Source organism: Lolium rigidum, chromosome 3 (genome assembly GCF_022539505.1).
Source record: "Lolium rigidum isolate FL_2022 chromosome 3, APGP_CSIRO_Lrig_0.1, whole genome shotgun sequence".
Taxonomy (NCBI): Eukaryota; Viridiplantae; Streptophyta; class Magnoliopsida; order Poales; family Poaceae; genus Lolium; species Lolium rigidum.
In genome coordinates, this window is record NC_061510.1 from 210,053,755 (window position 1) to 210,078,453 (window position 24,699).

A 24,699-nucleotide genomic window follows, 5' to 3' on the forward strand; every position below is an offset into this window, starting at 1 on the left:
CAAGACGAACATGCATAGCAACTCACATGATATTCAACAAAGGTGTAATAGTTGATGGCGTCCCCGTAAACATGGTTACCGCTCAACAAGCAACTTATAAGAAATAAGATACATAAGTAACATATTCAATACCACAATAGTTTTTAAGGCTATTTTCCCATGAGCTATATATTGCAAAGACAAGGAATGAAATTTTAAAGGTAGCACTCAAGTAATTTACTTTGGAATGGCATAGAAATACCATGTAGTAGGTAGGTATGGTGGACACAAATGGCATAGTTTTTGGCTCAAGGATTTGGATGCACGAGAAGAATTCCTCTCAATACAAGGCTTAGGCTAGAAAGGTTGTTTGAAGCAAACTCAAGTATAAACCGGTACAACAAAACTTACATAAGAACATATTGCAAGCATTATAAGACTCTACGCTGTCTCCTTGTTGTTCAAACACCTTAACCAAAAAATATCTAGACTCTAGAGAGACCAATCATGCAAACCAAATTTGAACAAGCTCTATGTAGTTCTTCATTAATAGGTGCAAAGTACATGATGCAAGAGCTTAAACATGATCTATGTGAGCACAACAATTGCCAAGTATCAAATTATTCAAGACATTATACCAATTACTACATGAAGCATTTTCTGTTTCCAACCATATAACAATGAACGAAGCAGTTTCAACCTTCGCCATGAATATTAAAAGTAAAGCTAAGAACATATGTGTTCATACGAAACAGCGGAGCGTGTCTCTCTCCCAAACAAGGAATGCTAGGATCAGATTTTATTCAAACAAAAACAAAAACAAAAACAAACAGACGCTCCAAGTAAAGCACATCAGATGTGATGGAATAAAAATATAGTTTCACTAGAGGTGACCTGATAAGTTGTCGATAAAGAAGGGATGCCTTGGGCATCCCCAAGCTTAGATGCTTGAGTCTTCTTAAAATATGCAGGGATGAACCACTAGGGCATCCCGAAGCTTAGACTTTTCACTCTTCTTGATCATATTGTATCATCCTCCTCTCTTGACCCTTGAAAACTTCCTCCACACCAAACTCAAAACAAACTAATTAGAGGGTTAGTGCATAATCAAAAATTCATATATTCAGAGGTGACATAATCATTCTTAACACTTCTGGACATTGCACAAAGCTACTGAAAGTTAATGGAACAAAGAAATCCATCAAACATAGCAAAACGGGCAATGCGAAATAAAAGGCAGAATCTGTCAAAACAGAACAGTCCGTAAAGACGAATTTTTCTGGGGCACTTAACTTGCTCAGATGAAAATGCTCAAATTGAATGAAAGTTGCGTACATATCTGAGGATCACGCACGTAAATTGGCAGATTTTTCTAAATTACCTACAGACGGGGCTGCGCAATTTTGTGACAGTAAGAAATCTGTTTCTACGCAGTAATCCAAATCTAGTATCAACCCTACTATCAAAGACTTTACTTGGCACAACATTGCAACAAAATAAAGATAAGGAGAGGTTGCTACAGTAGTAACAACTTCCAAGACTCAAATATAAAACAAAAGTGCAGAAGTAAAATAACGGGTTGTCTCCCATAAACGCTTTTCTTTAACGCCTTTCAGCTAGGCGCATAAAGTGTGAATCAAGTATTATTGAGTGATGAAGCATCAACATCGTAATTTGTTCTAATAATACAATTATAAGGTAACTTCATTCTCTTTCTAGGGAAGTGTGCCATACCTTTCTTGATAGGAAATTGATACTTAATATTACCTTCCTTCATATCAATGATAGCACCAACAGTTCGAAGAAAAGGTCTTCCCAATATAATGGGACAAGATGCATTGCATTCAATATCCAGGACAACAAAATCAACGGGGACAAGGTTAATGTTAACCATAATGCGAACATTATCAATCCTCCCCAAAGGTTTCTTTATAGCATTATCAGCAAGATTAACATCCAAATAACATTTTTTCAATGGTGGCAAGTCAAGCATATCATAGATTTTCTTAGGCATAACAGAAATACTTGCACCAAGATCACATAAAGCATTACAATCAAAATCATTGACCTTCATCTTAATGATGGGCTCCCAACCATCTTCTAACTTTCTAGGAATAGAAGTTTCAAGTTTTAATTTCTCTTCTCTAGCTTTTATGAGAGCATTTGTAATATGTTTTGTAAAGACCAAATTTATAGCACTAGCATTGAGACTTCTAGCAAGTTTTTTTAAGAACTTTATAACTTCAGAGATGTGACAACCATCAAAATCTAAACCATTATGATCTACAGCAATGGCAGTTTTAGCAATTTCAGCAGTTCCAGGCAATTTTGCATGCTTTGCACTAGGAGTAGAAACATTGCCAACACTAATTATTTTATCATTGATAGTAGGAGATTTAGCAACATGTGAAGCATCAACATTACTAGTGGTGGTAATAGTCCAAACTTTAGCTACACTAGTTCAGTACCTGTGCGTTGCCACAAAAATAGATAAATGTATATATATGTACTATTTTAGGGAGTTATGTTTTAGCTGTTGGGTGCATATGTTCCTTTTATTTTCAAATACATATTTAATATATTTTAAAATCATTAAAATATTCACAAAAAAATTCAAGTGTACATCTTCACATGCTGTACATAAATTATTTCCAAATCGACTTGTCATTTGGAATGTGTAAAAAACAAAATTTTGTGCTAAAAATAAGTCTTTTTGTGATACATGTTTTTTCCTTTTACATCGATCACAAAAAATATCAGATTTTCACAAAACTGTAGGAACGAACATAGATTTTCGGGATATACATGCAGAACTTTTTGTTGGAATTATTTGACAATTGGAAATTTATATCTTTAAGTTGAGGCAGATTATATACCCGGGAGCTGATTCGAATTTTCGATTCATTTAATTTTGTCTTTGTAATGTCACTTTCGTCCAAAACATTTTGTCGGTTCCTTTATCTATTTATCGATCTCCTTACTCGCAATTCAAAATCAAGTTTTATTTAAACCACAATATAACTTTTGTTCTTTTTGGGGATCACATTTTTTATTGACATTATTCAGATTTTTAAATACACATCTGTATCCAAATATTTAAGCTAATGTTGTCCAAAGAAAATTTCATATACTCGAGTTCTACTTTATTTTAGCCAACCATTTTTTTCTCAAATTTTGTTCTGTAGATGCTGCTGCACCCATCTCTACATCTGTAAAATTTCTCAAATTTTAGCCAACCATTTAACTCTGGTCTACCTGGTAGCACGAAGAAGCCTCGCCCTGCACCCATCTCTACATCTGTCTACAAAAGCCAGCAAGAAAATCCCCTTTCTCCTCCACCCGTCACCGCGTCACCATGAGCAGCAGATCCATGGACAACGCCCCGTTCCGCTGCCGCCATATCTCTGCGCATCATCCTCCGCCCAAATTCGCCACGCCACTACTCCCTGGTCCCTGCACAGCTTGGCGGCGCTGCTCTCTTAGTTCTCTACTCCTCTCCGTCCGTTGCTCCCCAACGGCTGGAGGCGCGGTCCCACGGAGCTCTGTCCCGCGGAGCTCTGGTGCACAACAGGGATGAGGGATGACCGGATGAGGACCTGGGGAACTCAGGGTCGCGGCGGAGCTCCGGTCTATGGCTGCTCTTTTTTATATCCTATATCGCTCCCCATGAACTGAGCAGGAGAGCTTGACGGCGTAGTGTGACCCTCCATCCTAGCGACTGACGGCACCTCGCAGTTCCCTGCATCATCTTGATCCCGGCGGAAACCCAACTCTCCCCTACATCGAGTAGATCGCCCTGCATCACGCGGATCCAGCAACGCCCCACCGTCGCGGGGATACCGGCGGCACCCATCGTTTGCTTGGTCGCGCAGATCCTGGCGGAAGAGGAACGACACGCGCGTGCTCTTTTCCGGCAGAGCGTGAGGGGAAGACCTGGAAGAGTCGTGCGTCCGTGTTTCGTTGTTTTTTTATTCAGGTCACCAGGCCCATCTGTTCGCGGGATGAAGCGCATGGGTGACGTACACGTACCAACAACGGATCCCAATTTAATAGTAAAGATTATTCTCTTTAGCTAGTTTTTCCTCTTTTTTCCACCTAGCATGCAATTCAGCCATCAATCTAATATTCTCATTAATTCGAACTTGGATGGCGTTTGCTGTAACAAATGACTTAATATCTTTATCTTCGTTAGGCATAACTTTCAATTTTAAAAGATCAACATCAGAGGCAAGACTATCAACCTTAGAAGCAAGAACATCAATTTTACCAAGCTTTTCTTCAACAGATTTGTTAAAAGCAGTTTGTGTACTAATAAATTCTTTAAGCATGGCTTCAAGACCAGGGGGTACACTCCTATTATTTTTGTAAGAATTACCATAAGAATTACCATTACCATAACCATTACCATTATTAGAAGGATATGGCCTATAGTTGTTACCAGAATTATTCCTATAAGCATTGTTGTTGAAATTATTACTTTTAATGAAGTTCACATCAACATGCTCTTCTTGAGCAACCAATGAAGCTAAAGGAACATTATTAGGATCAACATTAGATCTACCATTCACAAGCATAAACATAATAGCATCAATCTTATCACTCAAGGAGGAGGTTTCTTCAACGAAATTTACCTTCTTACCTTGTGGAGCCCTTTCGAGTGTGCCATTCAGAGTAATTGATCATCATATTATCAAGAAGCTTTGTTGCCGCGCCTAAGGTGATGGACATAAAAGTACCTCCCGCAGCTGAATCCAATAGGTTCCGCGAAGAAAAATTCAATCCTGCATAAAAGGTTTGGATGATCATCCAAGTAATTAGTCCATGGGTAGGGAAATTCTTCACCAAAGATTTCATTCTCTCCCATGCTTGAGCAACATGTTCATTATCCAATTGCTTAAAATTCATTATGCTACTTCTCAAAGATATAATTTTAGCGGGAGGATAATATCTACCAATGAAAGCATCTTTACATTTAGTCCATGAATCAATACTATTCTTAGGCAAATATAGCAATAAAATAATGGACCGAGGTCCACAGTTCACTAGTGGTGTCTCTGCCATAAGATAAATAGCATGTTGGGTGAAAAAATTACAGTTAGGCAATTGACAAATAGAGAGGGCATAACAATGCACATACATATCACGATGACTACTATGAGATTTAATCAGGGCATTACGACAAAGTACATAGACCGCTATCCAGCATGCATCTATGTCTAAAAAGTCCACCTTCAGGTTATCGTCCGAACTCCTTCCAGTATTAAGTTGCAAACAACAGACAATTGCATTAAGTATGGTGCGTAATGTAATCAACACAAATATCCTTAGACAAAGCATTGATGTTTTATCCCTAGTGGCAACAGCACATACACAACCTTAGAACTTTACGTCACTCGTCCCGCATTCAATGGAGGCATGAACCCACTATCGAGCATAAATACTCCCTCTTGGAGTTACAAGTATCAACTTGGCCAGAGCCTCTACTAGCAACGGAGAGCATGCAAGAACATAAACAACATATATATGATAGATTGATAATCAACTTGACATAGTATTCCATATTCATCGGATCCCAACAAACACAACATGTAGCATTACAAATAGATGATCTCGATCATGATAGGCAGCTCACAAGATCTAACATGATAGCAAAATGAGGAGAAGACAACCATCTAGCTACTGCTATGGACCCATAGTCCAGGGGTGAACTACTCACACATCAATCCGGAGGCGATCATGGTGATGAAGAGTCCTCCGGGAGATGATTCCCCTTTCCGGCAGGGTACCGGAGGCGATCTCCTGAATCCCCCGAGATGGGATTGGCGGCGGCGGCGTCTCTGGAAGGTTTTCCGTATTGTGGCTCCCGGTACAGGGGTTTTCGCGACGAAGGCTATAAGTAGGCGGAAGGGCAGAGTTGGAGGCGGCGCAGGGTCCCCACACCATAGGCCGGCGCGGGCCCCATGCTGGCCGCGCCGCCCTATGGGTACGGGCCCTCGTGGCCCCACTCCGTACCCCTTCGGTCTTCTGGAAGCTCCGTGGAAAAATAAGACCCTGGGCGTTGATTTCGTCCAATTCCGAGAATATTTCCTTTGTAGGATTTCTGAAACAAAAAACAGCAGAAAATAACAACTGGCTCTTCGGCATCTCGTCAATAGGTTAGTGCTGGAAAATGCATAATAATGACATAAAGTGTGTATAAAACATGTGAGTATCATCATAAAAGTAGCATGGAACATAAGAAATTATAGATACGTTTGAGACGTATCAGTGGTGCGTCCCCGGTGGCTTCAAGGTGTCCAACAGCGACGGATCTCCGCCGAAAATGGGTGTTCGGGCATCTGCGCTATGTTCCTCGGTTGCGACGCCTGGAGGACGCCGGCGGCTCGTGGTGGAGGCACCCAGGGACTCGATTGCGTCCTATCTTAAGTTCTAGGGTGGTTTTTGTAAGAAGGCATGCCTTATCCTCAAATTACTGGTTCTTTAGGGCGAGTGTTGTAATAGGGTCTGTCTGTAAATTTGTACCTGCCACCTGTGTTAATAGAGATTCTTCTGGGGTCTTGTGGACCTCTTCTTTGTGCAAAAAAAACTGCAACCATGGTCATGGCGAAGATCAAACATGGTCGCGCGAGTAGTCTTGTGTTTAAAATGTTCACTTTTGCCAAGGTTATAGCTTGTAAGAGCTTAAAAAACTTATTCTTAATTAATACAACTGGCAAATCTTTTACCTTGTTCCAAAATGTCATGATCAGCCCACTTTTGGTTTAGCCTACACCTACTCCCAGGTGATAAATAAAGTATGGGGTCCCATCGGATGACACACATAAGCAAGGGATGGTGTCGGCGATGAGCGAGCGTGTCCCCACACTGGACCACTAAGAGCATCGCCACCCCCCCCCCCCCACCACCACCACCAAATGCCGTTTTGGGATGCCCACTTGAAAACGGGCTTACACCGGCGCCCCTAAATCGATGCCGGCATTGGACCACCCCTAGAACTCTGTCCGACAACCCCGCGTCGGCCTCAACCCATAGGTGTTGGTTCAAGGTCATCGTCACGCGTGCCGCGTTGGAAAGAGCTGGAACAACGGCGAGACGTCCAACAAGTAGTGGCTCGCCGATGTGAGTTCCATTCGCCATAGATATAGTTGGTTTTTCGGCAAGTATCGTGTTGCATTTGATGGTTTCAATATCTAAAAAATGCTCATTTGGCCGATGTTTTACCTGGAGGTAGACTACAAGGAAGAGATGGCCGCGTCGGCATGCGAGGGCTCGCAGACAATGATGGCCGTGTCCTGGAGAAAATCGTTGCTTTTGAAGGGGACGAACACCAGCCGACGGTTCTTCGCATGTGCACAGCACAGGGTGAGTATGTGTAGGCGTGTAGCTAAATTCGAGTTCGAAGAGAAAACAAATTTGTAGGATTTTCAGTGCCATTTTCTCAATTGTAGCGTTCTTAATTACAGTTTGTGGAGTGCAATAAACTGTGCCTTTTTTTGTTGGCTTTATCCCGAGTGGCTTGCACAAGTGCAACGTGCATTCTCTAGTTTGTTGGAACATGCATGCAAATGTGTCCAGCAGCACGCGCAGTGGAGCATAGCATTAGTCGTGCGCCTATGGAAAATGTGGCTAGCACTTGCTTGAGAAAATATCGCAGCAGTAAATATATGATGATCGATGTGGAGTCATGGAGAGCTAGCTAGCTAGGGATTGCCGCGTGTGAGATGTTATCGGTGGAGCTGCAGGCAAGGGGCTGGGTCGGTATTGTCGACACTGATGCCTGAGCTGCCTCCGGGCCTGGTCCGTACGTCGGCGTCGCCCTCGCCCTCGGCCTCGACGACGCGACCCCGCTAGCTACAGGGGCGCGCGCGCTCGGTTGCGGCGCTTCTTTCGTGGAGGGTTCCCACCGCCACCGCAGTGAGCAGATCCTGTAGCCGTGGGTGGCGCCGACGACTGTAGTTCGCGCGCGCGCGATGGACAGCGACGTCGTGCGCGCGCTCTTCTCGGTTTGCCCCGGCGGAATTGATGAAGCCGGCAGGTAGCCAGCCAGCGCGCGCAACCCGCCCGGACGTACGTGCGGCTCAACGCGTCAACAGTCCGTCGGGTTTGTATGATTGGCTGGGCCGGTGTTGTTGCGTTGGGGGGCAAGCGGGTGCGGGTGGGTGACGGCCGGTGTGCTCTCCGGCGGTGCCCCTGCATGCGTATCTCTGACCAAGAACAGCACGGGGATTTGATTCCCGCCTTGCCAAGTGCGTTGCCGGCCGTGTAGCGTAGGGATACTTCGTACGTAGCTGCACACGCGTATCCTAGCATCTGATGATATTGCATCGCAAGAGCACACGCGGATCATGCATATATTGTATCCATTTGATGTGTACAGTTCGGAGGCCCTGCGCAATTATATATAGTGTATGGATGCACGTCTGATATTCACAAGCCATTGTCCATATATTCCTCGTCGATCCTTGGTAGCTAACTACGAGGCAAACGTGCTTGGCTGGCCAAGTAGTGCCGGCCGGTGATTGCCACTCGCGCCGGACGCAAACGCATAAACAATGCTCATGCACTTTTATGTTAAAGATAAGATGCTGAAAGTTTAGCTTACAGTCAACGTAGAAATACAGCAAGAAACACTGCTTGCATCTTCATCCATCCGCGTAATCAGAACCTTGGAGAAGACAAGCCGTGAAAGCAGGCACGCCACCGGAGAGAAAGACCAAGTCTTTGCATTGTCAGTTTCCAACTAGCCGTTGTTGTTAAGTCATCCGCCTCCACACATCCGAAGAAGACCCGTGCCTTCTCGCCCTCGGCCGAAAGACGTCGTACCATCGGAGGGTAAAGCTGCTCACCCTAGAAAACGCATGAACACACAACACGGCATATACCAAGGTGAAGAACATCAAGCATGACCATCTCTTCACACGAGCTACCCACAAACATGGCCATCCGTAGCACCAAGCACCCATCAAGACGTAAGTTGTACGATGAAGCCGCTAAAACGAGACACAACAACAAGATGTGGCAACAGAACCACCGGTAGGGGGCACAATCGACCACGCTACAACGCTGCCACCGTAGATTAGCATGCCGCCACGGGGTGCATAGTGACCACCTCACTGACTTCCTCGTTGTCCCAAGGCAATGCTTCCAAGGAGGAAACGACGCCAAAGCATGTGTCATATAACAATTCTACTAAATGTAGTAAGGAAATAAAGTATAACCTTAGAGGGTCTTCTTCCAAATTTATTAGTTCTCCACGAGCTCTTCTTCAGGGCAGGCGGCCACGATCTTATCATCCCTAGTTTAAGGTGAAAAGTAATCGAGTTTTCTCTCAATGTCACCCATAGCTCCATTACAAAAAAAACGGTGCTCCATTGGCCAAGAGATTTAAGGTTGGACTTCGACATCGCCATCAAGGAGGGGAGCTCCCAAAGTGCCATCATCGTCTTGACCGATCAAAGGTTTCCTCCGGGACAAAGTCCCCTAGCCTAGCCACCTCGTCAAAGGTTCAAATCCGGTGAGTCTAGGATCTATAGCCAGCGGGATAGCCCAACCACCCCATCAAAGCTTCAAATCCGGTGAGGCTAGGATCTACATCCATCAGGATAGTCTAGCCACCCCGTCAAAGCTCCAAATCCAGTGAGGCTGGGATCTATAGCCAGCGGGATGGGAAACAACCCTAGACACGGGACATCGGCACCCGCGCGCGTCTCTATGTCGCCCTCACCTCGCTATGCCGACACCCTAGATGTCGAAGCTCTCTGCGTGAGCAGCAAAAAAGCGAAATCTAGCAACGACGAGGGAGAAGTAAGGGGATGGGAGGGGCTAGGAAAAGCTAGGGTTCGTAGCCTCCATAGATGCCCCTGATCGGAGCGACAAGGGGCCTAGCGAAACGTTTATGATCACCAGCGACACGTTTAAATACTCTTACTGAACTAAGTTTCTTTCTTACAAAATCTTATTGAACTAAGATGGAACCTTCATCGGCAAAACAGACTAAAAACGACTCTACGTGTGGGCTACGCTTAATTGTCCACACTGCAGTGCTTTTTTTTTTTTTTTGAGCAGCACACTGCAGTGCTTTCGTGCAAAGGAAGACGTAGGGAAGTTGTTTGCCTTCCTAGGCTGGGCCTGGCCCAACTGGATCCCGGGCCAACGACATATAGCAGATGCATGCGACCGATGTATGAATCCAACCAGACTCCGACCGGAACCAATCGAATTCCTCATCCACCTCTATTACAGAAAAAATCGACTGACAAGGTAGCACCGCCGCCTCCTAAAGCCCTAATTAACCCCGAGAGAAACGCCATCTGTCGGCGAAATCTGTGGTCAACGCGGCGCTGATCAGATCGACCCACACCGATGGCCGGTAGAAGAAAGGCACGCGCGAGGGGCTGCTCAGCCAGCCGGCTGCGTCGCACGCTGAACGGCTCCACCAGCAGAACGACGGCGGAGCGGGCGGTGGCGCCGGCTCGCGCGTGCAGCAGTGCAGGTACCACCTTTCAGAGGCAGCGGTGCAATCGATCCTGAACCACAAGAAGGAGCCTTTCTTCATGGGCAGCTACTTCGACAACCTGGAAGACGCGAACAAGAGGATCGTGCTCGAGGCGGCCGCCGAGCACGAGAAGATCGAGGACAGGTACACCATGTACCAGGCCCGCATCCGCGCAGAGTACGAGGCCAACGGCTTCGTCGCGCTCCCTGACGACTACGACGAGAGGAGGGCCGCGGTGAATGCCGCTAGCTGCGAAACTTTCCGAAGATTACAAGAAGCTTATGAAGATGCGTCGACAGGAGGGTCGAGGACGAGCAGACGGAGGCGAATCCGTTAGATCGACACGGACGGTTCGACGCGCCGTCACAAGACGCGCCGAATGTGCCCCATGGCGACGGCGGAGGCGGCCGGAGTCGGCCGAGATAAAGCGGCAACGGCGCACGCGACCACGGTATCGCGGGAGAGGAGAGATTAGGGTTAGGTCACGGCGAGGACGACGCGAGCGTCTGGGTCAGTTGGACCGAGCCCATCGGGCTGGTTCAACCTAACCAGCTCGGTCGGCCTGACAGGTGGGCCCAAGGGCAATTTGGGTATTTCCCAAATTACTTAAAACGAATGAAGCTCGGTGATCACATGGGTAGGTGAGCACGCGTTCACTATCCTACACGTGTCTAACACTGTTTGTTTTTCCGTTTGACGTGGGCATAACCGTTTGGGTACTCGACATTAGCATACCTGATGCAAATTATGAAGATGGACCAGCACAAGGACTCGACGAGCTGGACCCGCAAGGAATATCAATTTGGACTACAAGGAAAGAAGACTCCAATACGAATCCTACTAGGACTCTTGTAAATCCTAGCTTGGCTGATATATAAAGCCAGGCAGGGGCACCCCTTAGACACGCATATTCAGAAACATAATCATAGAGGCGACACGCCTAGACACCGCAATCCGCGGATTAGAACTAGACTAGATACAGCAACTCCGCCTATGGCGGCCCCCTGTACACATATTTTCATATACTGGATGCTAGCAGGACGTAGCGATCCTCCACCGCGGGGACGTGAACCTGGGTACGTCGTGTACCGCCTCGCTCCCGGAACTTCCGTCGTCGCCTTTCTCTAAAACCCAAGCCCCTCATGGTGGGCATTGCCGAGGAACCGCCTCGTCAATTGGCGCCGTCTGTGGAAAGTCTGTCGGCACAAGGCAGGTCATCGGCAGTACCAGTCACATCTGCGGCGTTCGCGGTGGAGTCACCAACACCATCAGACCTAAGGGATTCAGTTCGATGTGGATCCTTCGAGTTCGTACCACACACTGTGGCGTCGCAGCTGTCTCCACAGAATCGCGCGGCAGCATGGATACTACTTTCGGCGGTGTTCACTTCATCGTTGATTCCAGAGGATTTCTTCGCCTCCCTAGTTCAAGCGCATCAAGCCCGAGAACTTCGGTTCCAGGAGATATCGCGCCAGTGATAGTGTGATACGTCACTCGATCAATATTAACATCAACAGTGATAGTGTGATACGTCACTCGAAATTATAAAGCGTATTTTGTATGAGCTTTGAGATTTTTTCTTAAAGCAAGGTTTTTTGTCCTTGCAAAAAAATATGAAGCAAGGTGACAAGGTATCAACTTGTCAATGCCTACAAGTAGTAGCCTAGGGTTTCGTTGGATGTAGAGGGCAAGTAGATCTCGAAGGTTTCAGCCGAAAAGTACTCGACGATGTAAAAGTTAGGGTTTGTGAAACAATGATTCGATCCTTTCTTTGTCCCTCGACTCCCCCTTATATAGGAGGTGGAGCCGAGGGATTCGTGATACACAGGTTTACAGAGTCCGGGAGGGTTTCTAACCCGTCCCGCAAGATTACAAATAATGCTTCCTTTTACAACTCTAGCTTTCCTTAATAATATCTTGGGCTTCCGAATCTTCTTATCCTTCGGGTCGTGGGCCTTCAGTAAACCCCGGGTACCTTCTTCGGCAGGCCCATTGGGGATGCCTATGTCAGTATCCCCCGAGATTTTGTTTGAATCGTAGAGTCAGGGAAAATCTCCACCTTATATTTATTCGATAACTTTGAACTTTACCATATATCTTTGCATACGAATTTCTATATTGTACAGGGATAATGGTAGTTGGGGCTAGTTCATCTGACGGATCAGGTACTAGTTAACTGCTCTAGTGGCAATCCGCAAAAACCTACTTCAAGATCACGTCTCCGGACATGATCTCGGGATACTGGTGTAAACTTCGACAGGTGCCGCTTAAGGTCTTACCATTCCGTCGAGTCTCGAGTCATATTTATCGGGTACCTAACGCGTCCGTTAGGATTTTTCTTCGTATCCGTTGATACGGATAAAAGTAGCAAACCGACGTCGTAGACGGCGCCACGCCACACAGAACGGATCTGGGGTCTTACCTTCGCAAAGTTTTGCGGCATTCAGAAATTGTTCGCAACTTTGGCATTCTGAGAATATATTGTCGAGTGCTTTTTCGGCTGTTGGAATAGCACATTTTATTGAGTCAACGGATGACTTATATTGCTCTCCCGATGGGAGTATATGTAGAGTTATTTGTATAACTCGAAATATGCTTACTTTTTCTTCTTCTTTTTCTCTTTTTTTTTATAATTTCATCGGGCACGCGAACAGCGTTCCCGATGGGAGTAGCCCCCGAGGCTACAGCCAAGGACTAGTGCTTGGTTGTAGGCTCAACACTTTAATGCCTCGTGTCGCTATATTGTCATTCTTTCTCGAACTTTTATATCTATCGGGTGCGCGAACAGCGCTCCCGATGGGAGTAGCCCCCGAGGCTATGGACAAATGCTTGTATTTGTTCATAGGCTCTCGCCATTTCTATTTTGGCATACTCAAATTTTTTCCTTTTTTTTCCAAAGTAGCCCCCGAGCATTTGGGCAAAAACTTGTATTTGATCAAAGGCTCTCGAAATAATCAATAATATTCACCTGTCGCTCTTCTTATGAAACTTCATAGCCGAGATTTTCTTTTATCAAGGTGACATCATTGCTGATGATAGCCACGACCAATTTATCGGGAAGACACGGGTAATTTTCTCTCTCTGTCTTGCGGGCCCAGAAATCTCATCAATTTGACACGTCGTGCAAGTGGGGGACACACGTCCTCCGCTTTTCCTGGCGCACGCACTGTAACGCCTTCATACTGATATTACTTTGTTACCCTTATTCCACGTGTACACCATCTATCTCACATTTTCTCCATCCAACGGTGCGCCGATTCACCGCACCTTTATTTAAGGTCATCGTATTCCTCCTTCCACACTTTCGCTCGCGCCGCTCCTCTGCTCTCCTCTACCAAAATCCTTCCTTGCGCCCCATAGTTCTTTGAGCTCCACCACGCTCGCACTGTGCTCCTGCGCCATTGTTGATGCCACCGCGCAGACTCACCAGGCACAATACTCCTGAATCCAAGATGGCTGCCGCGGATCTGGGGAGCGCTGAGCGGGAGAGATCCAAAATCTCTGCCCAAGACATTAATTTGCTGAAGAAACTGGGGATCAACAAGAAGCAAGACGCACTGCGCTTCCCCAGGGAAGAAAGCTACCCAACCCCTCCAATGGAGTATCGGGTTAGTTTTGTTGATCACCTCATCCGTGGCCTCTCTGCCCCTATTCACAATTTTCTTCGGGGGTTGCTTTTCGTGTACGGGTTGCAACTCCACCATCTTACTCCCAACTCCATTCTCCACATCTCGATTTTTATCACCCTTTGCGAGTCCTTCCTTGGAGTCCATCCTAACTGGGCTTTATGGAAGCGCCTTTTTCTTTGTCGCCACAATGGCTCTGCCAACGTCGCCTATAACATAGGCGGCGTCGTTATCTGCGTTCGCCCTGATGTCGAGTACTTCGATGTCAAATTCCCTGATTCAGTTCAAGGGTGGCGCAAAAAATGGTTATATATCCACGAGGAAAATCATGGGTCTATTGAAGACAACATTCCTCCTTTTGATGGTGCCGAAAAAATCTGTCGCCGCCGATCCTGGGATGCAGAGGCTACCGCCGAAGAAAAAGCGGCGACAGAGGCACTGATGACTCGCATCCACGAACTTCAAAGTACCCATGGCCAAGAGTTGTCAGGTATCCAAATCATGGCGTATTTCCTTAGGATTAGAGTGCAGCCTCTGCAAGCTCGCAAAAATCCCCTCTGGAAGTATGCTCGCAACGAAGATGTGGATCGCTTGTCAGTGGATTTGCCGGTCAAGGATTTAGAAAAACTTGTCCGAAAAATCTCCTCCCTCAACAAGAAAGATCCTGTCCCCTCGTCTTGTCGCGTAAAACCGTATAGCGCCACCAACGCGCTCCCTGAAGTAATTCTCGTATGAACTACTTTTCTCGAGTACTTATTTTTGTTGACATATTTTGCATAACTTTCTTGTCGACATTCTTCTTTTTTGTAGAACCATCCAGATCGTGTTTCTCTTCCTCCCCTTCCTGAAGGTGGAGAAGTCGAAGAACGGGCCGTTGTCACCGACGACAACCAGGGTACTTCTCGCCCTGAGAGTGAAGCCGCAGGTTCTCGAAAATCTGCGGTATCCTCTGAAAAGGAAGCCGATTCTCGAGGCCACCGCCTCGACACACTCCCTTCCTCCTGCTGTTTCTCCAAAGAACAAGAGGAAGAGGAATGAGGTCGAAGATTCCGGCACCTCCAAAGCCGAAGAAGTTGGTCCTTCCGAAGGGAAGACAGCTTTCGACCCTTACTTGGATGCCCTTGTCAGCTCGTAAGTCCTTATCACTCTTTGTTGTTTATCTTGCAAAATACTTGTCGTCGTTTTTCCTTATATTGTCGACGTTTTATTGCAGTGGTGACGAGGAAGAAAATCCACCTATTGACGTGGCTGCTCGAACGAGTACGTCGCGTACTTTAGTAGTTTCGGATGTTCAGCCTGATGTGGAGGAAACTTCGCCTTCTCAACATAACGTCGAGCATCCAACTCCACCTGCAAGCCCCCATGTCCCTTCGCCAAAGAGGGCTAGGGTCGAGCCAGCCACGCGAATCTGCTCTTCAACCTGGTGGCTCTGCAACTCCTCTTCTGGATAACGTAAGTTTCTTACTTCTCCTTTTTTGTACAAGAAACTTTTCGGTGCCTATGAACTCTCCTCTCTTCATTTTTTTTTTACTTTTTGCTGTCGACCTTTTTACCTTATTTGACACTTACTTCTCTTTTTTCCTACTTCTCTTTTTTCCTTTGTCAGACCTTGATGCAGGAATTCATCCGCCTTGGTACCCAATTTGTCGGGTACCACGATTATGCTAAACAAGCCGAAGGTAATACTCTTCTACTTCTTTTGGCAAATCGACGTCTTCTTCCTTTTCTTATCATGATTCTGATTTCGTCGACTATTTTGTTTAGAAAATCTTGCGGAAGCCAACAAACGTGCCGACACACTTGCTCGTAAACCGGAGCAAAGTGAAAAAGCTCGTAAGAAGGCTGAAGCGGATGCCAAAAAGGCTAAGGCGAGGCCGCCACCGTCGAAGATCTTCGAAAGAGACTTCATGAGGCGGAAACCTCTTTAAGTGAGCATATAACCGAACAATCCGCTCGCGAAGAGGCAATTATCAAGCGCCCGGCGTCGCGAGCCGTCGTTTTGCCGTAAGTGCCCAAACTATTTTGACTTCCTTGAACTTACTTCTCTTTTCTTGTTTACTTATCAATAAATTTTTGCCTTAGCAGGAAAAACGTGTCAAGAATATGTACTTAGGGATCCTGAGAACGATCCCCTTCTTTACGCGCTTTCTCTCCTTGAGATTCATGGAGACGAGGCACGCGATGGTCTTGCTCGAAGCCAGGCGGGACTGTCGCAGCTGTACCCTTACTTCTTCCCGAAGAAAGAAAAACCCGCGCCATTTCTTGCTCTCGCCAAGTGCTTCAATACTCCCGAAAATCTTGGGCTCAAACTTCGTCAAGAAGGTTTGAACGTTGGAGTGGAAGGCACTATTGCCCTGGTTGCCGATAGCCAACAAAATATCGACTGGACTAGGGTTGGCGACACGCAGGAGATGGAGACCAAGAAGTGGCAGTCGCTGATCAAGTATGCGAAACCGAACTCGAAGAAGGTCCTCGCTTACATTGGGTGAAGGCAACTCCAGCTCCAAGCTCATCCAAACCGGAGGTCCAGTAGACCACCCTGTCTTTCCCCTCTTTTTTTTCCTTTTTCTTTCTTCCTTTTGATGTTGTTGATACGTCTCCGACGTATCGATAATTTCTTATGTTCCATGCCACATTATTGATGATATCTACATGTTTTATGCATACTTTATGTCATATTTATGCATTTTCCGGCACTAACCTACTAACGAGATGCCGAAGAGCCGCTTGTTGTTTTCTCGCTGTTTTTGGTTTCAGAAATCCTAGTAAGGAAATATTCTCGGAATTGGACGAAATCAACGCCCAGTGGTCCTATTTTTGCACGAAGCTTCCGGAAGACCGGAGGACTTACGAAGTGGGGCCACGAGGTGGCGACACAACAGGGCGGCGCGGCCTGGGCCCTGGCCGCGCGGCCCTGGTGTGTGGGCCCCTCGTGACGCCTCCTGACCTGCCCTTCCGCCTACATATAGTCTTCGTCGCGAAACCCCCAGTACCGAGAGCCACGATACGGAAAACCTTCCAGAGACGCCGCCACCGCCAATCCCATCTCGGGGATTCCGGAGATCGCCTCCGGCACCCCGCCGGAGAGGGGAATCATCTCCCGGAGGACTCTTCACCGCCATGGTCGCCTCCGGAGTGATGAGTGAGTAGTTCACCCCTGGACTATGGGTCCATAGCAGTAGCTAGATGGTCGTCTTTTCCTTATGTGCTTCATTGTCGGATCTTGTGAGCTGCCTAACATGATCAAGATCATCTATCTGTAATGTTATATGTTGTGTTTGTTGGGATCCGATGGATAGAGAATATTATGTTATGTTGATTATCAATCTATTACCTATGTGTTGTTTATGATCTTGCATGCTCTCCGTTATTAGTAGAGGCTCGGCCAAGTTTTTACTCTTAACTCCAAGAGGGACTATTTATGCTCGATAGTGGGTTCATGCCTCCATTAAATCTGGGACAAGGACGGAAAGTTCTAAGGTTGTGGATGTGCTGTTGCCACTAGGGATAAAACATTGATGATATGTCCGAGGATGTAGTTATTGATTACATTACGCACCATACTTAATGCAATTGTCGGTTGTTTGCAACTTAATACTGGAAGGGGTTCGGATGATAACCGGAAGGTGGACTTTTTAGGCATAGATGCATGCCGGATAGCGGTCTATGTACTTTGTGGTAATGCCCAATTAAATCTCACTATACTCATTATATCATGTATGTGCATGGTCATGCCCTCTCTATTTGTCAATTGCCCAACTGTAATTTGTTCACCCAACATGCTATTTATCTTATGGGAGAGACACCTCTAGTGAACTGTGGACCCCGGTCCTATTCTTTTACATCAAATACAATCTACTGCAATACTTGTTCTACTATTTTCTGCTAACAATCATCATCCACACTATACATCTAATCCTTTGTTACAGCAAGCCGGTGAGATTGACAACCTCACTGTTTCGTTGGGGCAAAGTACTTTGGTTGTGTTGTGCAGGTTCCACGTTGGCGCCGGAATCCCTGGTGTTGCGCCGCACTACACTCCTCCGCCATCAACCTTCAACGTGCTTCTTGACTCCTCCTGGTTCGATAAACCTTGGTTTCTTTCTGAGGGAAAACTTGCTACTGTGCGCATCACACCTTCCTCTTGGGGTTCCCAACGGACGTGTCAATTACACGCATCAAGCATTTTTTCTGGCGCCGTTGCCGGGGAGATCAAGACACGATGCAAGGGGAGTCTCCACAATCCAATCTCTTTACTTTGTTTTTGTCTTGCTTTATTTTATTTACTTTCTTGTTTGCTGCATTATATCAAAACACAAAAAAATTATTTGCTAGCTTTACTTTATTTACTGTCTTGCACTCTATATCAAAAACACAAAAAAAAAAATTAGTTACTTGCATTCGCTTTACTTATTTCAACATGTTTTCTTTTAATTTTACTGTAAAAGATATACCTGTGGGACAAGGGTCTATAATTGGAAGAGATAATATAGAAGAATTTTTCACCCATGTTAGTATGCATGAAGATCTTAAAGATATACCCCTTGCAAAAGCTGTCCCTACTTATGAAGATGCCTCGATTTGTTTGGTACGCATGATGGAAGCTAGATTTATTAGTCTCAACCCCATGATGCAACACATGTTTCTTACACTTTCCGATATGGAGCGGGGAGAGAAGAGAGATTTTGTTCTAAAAGTCTTAGTGCGAGAATTTGCGGATATAGCTAAAGAAGCTAGAAAAGTTTTTAGTAAGCATGAGAGGCTTGGTACGATCACCGATTTTAAAAGAACACTTGAAAAAATGGATATGGATAGAATTAAGTACACTAATAGTGTTAATGATGGTGGGGAGATTAAAGCACCAATACCATGTAAGCTCCTAGCGATGCATGAAGCTCTAGATGATAGTTATGCTTGGCTTGTTCCTGAAAATTTGTTTGATGAGAGTAGCAAGCCCAAGACTAATGAAAAGGGAGCCGCTGAAACCTATGTATCCAAAATACTATGCATGGTTGAGAAAACTCCAAACCCCGCTGTCGGTGCATCATCTCTTGATAACACTTGATATACACTTTCTGCGCCTAGCTGAAAGGCGTTAAAGAAAAGCGCTTATGGGAGACAACCCATGTTTTTACTACAGTACTTTTATTTTATATTTGAGTCTTGGAAGTTGTTACTACTGTAGCAACCTCTCCTTATCTTAGTTTTGTGCATTGTTGTGCCAAGTAAAGTCGTTGATAGTAAGGTTCATACTAGATTTGGATTATCGCGCAGAAACAGCATTTCTTTGCCGTCACGAATCTGGGCCTAATTCTCTGTAGGTAACTCAGAAAATTATGCAAATTTACGTGAGTGATCCTCAGATATGTACGCAACTTTCATTCAATTTGAGCATTTTCATCTGAGCAAGTCTGGTGCCTCAATAAAATTCGTATTTACGAACTGTTCGTTTTGACAGATTCTGCCTTTTATTTCGCATTGCCTGTTTTGATATGCTTGATGGATTTTTCTATTCCATTGACTTTCAGTAGCTTTGTGCAATGTCCATAAGTGTTAAGAATGATTATGTCACCTCTGAACATGTAAATTTTAATTGTGCACTAACCCTCTAATGAGTTGTTTTGAGTTTGGTGTGGAGGAAGTTTTCAAGGATCAAGAGAGGAGGATGATACAATATGATCAAGGAGAGTGAAAGCTCTAAGCTTGGGGATGCCCGTGGTTCACCCCTGCATATTTTAAGAAGACTCAAGCGTCTAAGCTTGGGGATGCCCAAGGCATCTCCTTCTTCATCGACAACATTATCAGGTTCCTCCCCTGAAACTATATTTTTATTCCATCACATCTTATGTGCTTTGCTTGGAGCGTCGGTTTGTTTTTGTTTTTGTTTTTGTTTGAATAAAATGGATCCTAGCATTCATTGTGTGGGAGAGAGACACGCTCCGTTGTTGCATATGGACAAATATGTCCTTAGGCTTTACTCATAGTATTCATGGCGAAGGTTAAATCTTCTTCGTTAAATTGTTATATGGTTGGAATCGGGAAATGCTACATGTAGTAATTCTAAAATGTCTTGAATAATTTGATACTTGGCAATTTTTGTGCTCATGTTTAAGCTCTTGCATCATATACTTTGCACCTATTAATGAAGAAATACATAGAGCTTGCTAAAATTTGGTTTGCATAATTGGTCTCTCTAAAGTCTAGATAATTTCTAGTATTGAGTTTGAACAACAAGGAAGACGGTGTAGAGTCTTATAATGTTTACAATATGTCTTTTATGTGAGTTTTGCTGCACCGGTTCATCCTTGTGTTTGTTTCAAATAACCTTGCTAGCCTAAACCTTGTATCGAGAGGGAATACTTCTCATGCATCCAAAATCCTTGAGCCAACCACTATGCCATTTGTGTCCACCATACCTACCTACTACATGGTATTTCTCCGCCATTCCAAAGTAAATTGCTTGAGTGCTACCTTTAAAATTTCCATTCTTTACCTTTGCAATATATAGCTCATGGGACAAATAGCTTAAAAACTATTGTGGTATTGAATATGTACTTATGCACTTTATCTCTTATTAAGTTGTTTGTTGTGCGATAACCATGTTCCTGGGGACGCCATCAACTACTTTTTGTTGAATATCATGTGAGTTGCTATGCATGTCCGCCTTGTCTGAAGTAAAGGAGATTTACCACTCATTTAATGGTTAGAGCATGCATAATGTTAGAGAAGAACATTGGGCCGCTAACTAAAGCCATGAATCATGGTGGAAGTTTCAGTTTTGGACATATATCCTCAATCTCATATGAGAACATTAATTGTTGCTACATGCTTATGCATTAAAGAGGAGTCCATTATCTGTTGTCTATGTTGTCCCGGTATGGATGTCTAAGTTGAGAATAATCAAAAGCGAGAAATCCAATGCGAGCTTTCTCCTTAGACCTTTGTACAGGCGGCATAGAGGTACCCCTTTGTGACACTTGGTTAAAACATGTGTATTGCAATGATAATCTCGGTAATCCAAGCTAATTAGGACAAGGTGCGGGTACTATTAGTATACTATGCATGAGGCTTGCAACTTGTAAGATATAATTTACATGATACATATGCTTTATTACTACCGTTGACAAAATTATTTCTTGTTTTCAAAACCAAAGCTCTAGCACAAATATAGCAATCAATGCTTCCTCTCGCGAAGGGCCCCTTCTTTTACTTTTATTGTTGAGTCAGCTTCACCTATCTCTCTCCACCTCAAGAAGCAAACACTTGTGTGAACTGTGCATTGATTCCTACATACTTGCATATTGCACTTGTTATATTACTTTACATTGACAATATCCATGAGATATACATGTTATAAGTTGAAAGAAACCGCTGAAACTTAATCTTCCTTTGTGTTGCTTCAATACCTTTACTTTGATTTATTGCTTTATGAGTTAACTCTTATGCAAGACTTATTGATGCTTGTCTTGAAAGTACTATTCATGAAAAGACTTTGCTTTATGATTCATTTGTTTACTCATGTCATTACCATTGTTTTGATCGCTGCATTCATTACATATGCTTACAATAGTATGATCAAGGTTATGATGGCATGTCACTCCAGAAATTATCTTTGTTATCGTTTACCTGCTCGGGATGAGCAGGAACTAAGCTTGGGGATGCTGATACGTCTCCGACGTATCGATAATTTTTTATGTTCCATGCCACATTATTGATGATATCTACATATTTTATGCATACTTTATGTCATATTTATGCGTTTTCCGGCACTAACCTATTAACGAGATGCCGAAGAGCCGCTTCTGTTTTCTGCTGTTTTTGGTTTCAGAAATCCTAGTAAGGAAATATTCTCGGAATTGGACGAAATCAACGCCCAGGGGCCTATTTTGCCACGAAGCTTCCAGAAGACCGAAAGGGAAACGAAGTGGGGCCACGAGGAGCCGCCACAACAGGGCGGCGCGGCCTGGGCCTTGGCCGCGCGGCCCTGGCGTGTGGGGCCCCTCGTGACGCCTCCTGACCTGCCCTTCCGCCTACATATAGTCTTTGTCGCGAAACCCCCAGTACCGAGAGCCACGATACGGAAAACCTTCCAGAGACGCCACCGCCGCCAATCCCAACTCGGGGGATTCAGGAGATCGCCTCCGGCACCCTGCCGGAGAGGGGAATCATCTCCCGGAGGACTCTTCACCGCCATGGTCGCCTCCGGAGTGATGAGTGAGTAGTTCACCCCTGGACTATGGGTCCATAGCAGTAGCTAGATGGTCGTCTTCTCTATGTGCTTCATTGTCGGATCTTGTGAGCTGCCTAACATGATCAAGATCATCTATCTGTAATGCTATATGTTGTGTTTGTTGGGATCCGATGGATAGAGAATATTATGTTATGTTGATTATCAATCTATTACCTATGTGTTGTTTATTATCTTGCATGCTCTCCGTTATTAGTAGAGGCTCGGCCAAGTTTTTACTCTTAACTCCAAGAGGGAGTATTTATGCTCGATAGTGGGTTCATGCCTCCATTAAATCTGGGACGAAGTGATGTAAAGTTCTAAGGTTGTGGATGTGCTGTTGCCACTAGGGATAAAACATTGATGCTATGTCCGAGGATGTAGTTATTGATTACATTACGCACCATACTTAATGCAATTGTCCGTTGTTTGCAACTTAATACTCGGAAGGGGTTCGGATGATAACCTCGAAGGTGGACTTTTTAGGCATAGATGCATGCTGGATAGCGGTCTATGTACTTTGTCGTAATGCCCAATTAAATCTCACTATACTCATTATATCATGTATGTGCATGGTCATGCCCTCTCTATTTGTCAATTGCCCAACCGTAATTTGTTCATCCAACATGCTATTTATCTTATGGGAGAGACACCTCTAGTGAACTGTGGACCCCGGTCCTATTCTTTTACATCAAATACAATCTACCGCAATACTTGTTCTACCGTTTTCCGCAAACAATCATCATCCACACTATACATATAATCCTTTGTTACAGAAGTCTGGTGAGATTGACAACCTCACTCGTTTCGTTGGGGCAAAGTACTTTGGTTGTGTTGTGCAGGTTCCACGTTGGCGCCGGAATCCCTGGTGTTGCGCCGCACTACACTCCTCCGCCATCAACCTTCAACGTGCTTCTTGACTCCTCCTGGTTCGATAAACCTTGGTTTCTTTCTGAGGGAAAACTTGCTACTGTGTGCATCACACCTTCCTCTTGGGGTTCCCAACGGACGTGTCAACTACACGCATCAGCTGTCGCCAAAGTAGCTTTTGGCGACACTTATCCCACTAGCTCCATTGTAATGCCTTGTAATTATTCTGAAAATCAATGGAATTCTATTTTGCTTGATGATTGATGTCAAACCTTTTAATTTCAGTTGATATTTGATAACTATACTCCAACTCCTGCTCCTTCCGATATTTTGCCTACTTCTTCTCGCTCGAAGAAAGTGCTTGTTAATACTGAACTTGGTGAAGATTCTTCGAGTAATGATTTATCGCATGATTTGGAAGAACTTCGTCAACAGCTTCAGTATGCGAAGAAGCAAACACTTGTGATGATGGAGCAATATCGCAAGGCATCCGAAAAAGAAAAAATTGCACTTCAACAAGCTCAAGAAGCCATACCTGCCAAGGAAGCCGCCGTTTCTGAAGCTGAAAAGGAAACCACCCGAGAGAATTTTATGCTCGAATTGATGAATGAAGCCAGTGTGGATATGTCAGGTATGCTTTTTCAAAAAACTCCTTCTGTCTTCTTGCTGTATCCTTTTTTTTGAAATTCCTGTGCTGTCGCCAAATAGGTTCCTTTCTCGACGCCGTCGCCGAAGAAGAAAGGGTAAACGCAAGGACAAATCTTCTCGTTAACCTTTCTCTTGACCATGGTTCTCTATTCGGGCCACTCCGGAGCGGACCCGACAGATTGTCGGGTTTCAAGACCGCGCCCGTCGAGTTCGCGAGTTCCCGGATTTCGCACTAGAACATTGTCCCCGGTTTACAAGACGATGTTTCCTCGGAACGAGGCACCCGACACTCTTCTTGGTTTGATGGAGAAATTTCGAGATGCTCCTCAAATCCATGGATTTGTTCGGGCCCAACTTTCGCCGGCGCCAGGTTTGCTATGATGATGATCAAAATCTGCTATCCCAAGTTCTACATGAGCCAAATTGTTACCAAGTGCTTGGCCAAGATGGCGAAAAGGAAAAGGGATGTTGGCAAAATTGATGATCATGTGACCCCTGTGGCAGAAGATATGATGGATGAACTTCTTCGGATGGACGCTGAGTTTTTCGTGAAGGGCAGTTATGCTGAACACAGTACTCGTACTGTAAATCGAATGACCATAGATAATATACTAGGCCGCAATTGACTTTTCTTTTTCTTTAAACTCGTTGAGTTTTCTCAGGAATTGCCTCTTGTATGTTGTAAACATGTTCTATATTGTAAAGTCAATAAATGTTTCTATTTTTCCTCATCAAGCCCCCGAGTGTCTCGGTAGTGAATTTCTTTATTTTATGTGCGAGGTTTTAAACCAAGGCAACTAAATTAATATGCTATATTTGCGGGTACGAGCCCCCGTGCCTTGTTGTTGATCGCT

General features: G+C 44.8%; 1 protein-coding gene across 1 annotated transcript in view; it reads left to right on the forward strand.

The window, feature by feature from the left end:
- The first annotated feature begins 10,532 nt into the window (after positions 1–10,532).
- LOC124696013 (CRM-domain containing factor CFM3, chloroplastic/mitochondrial-like) overlaps positions 10,533–24,699 on the forward strand; it is a 42,131-nt gene continuing 27,964 nt past the window's right edge. Inside the window, exon 1 of the mRNA XM_047228806.1 lies at positions 10,533–10,806. Within this exon, the coding sequence (XP_047084762.1) occupies positions 10,533–10,806 (274 nt within the window). The remainder of the gene's footprint in view (positions 10,807–24,699) is intronic.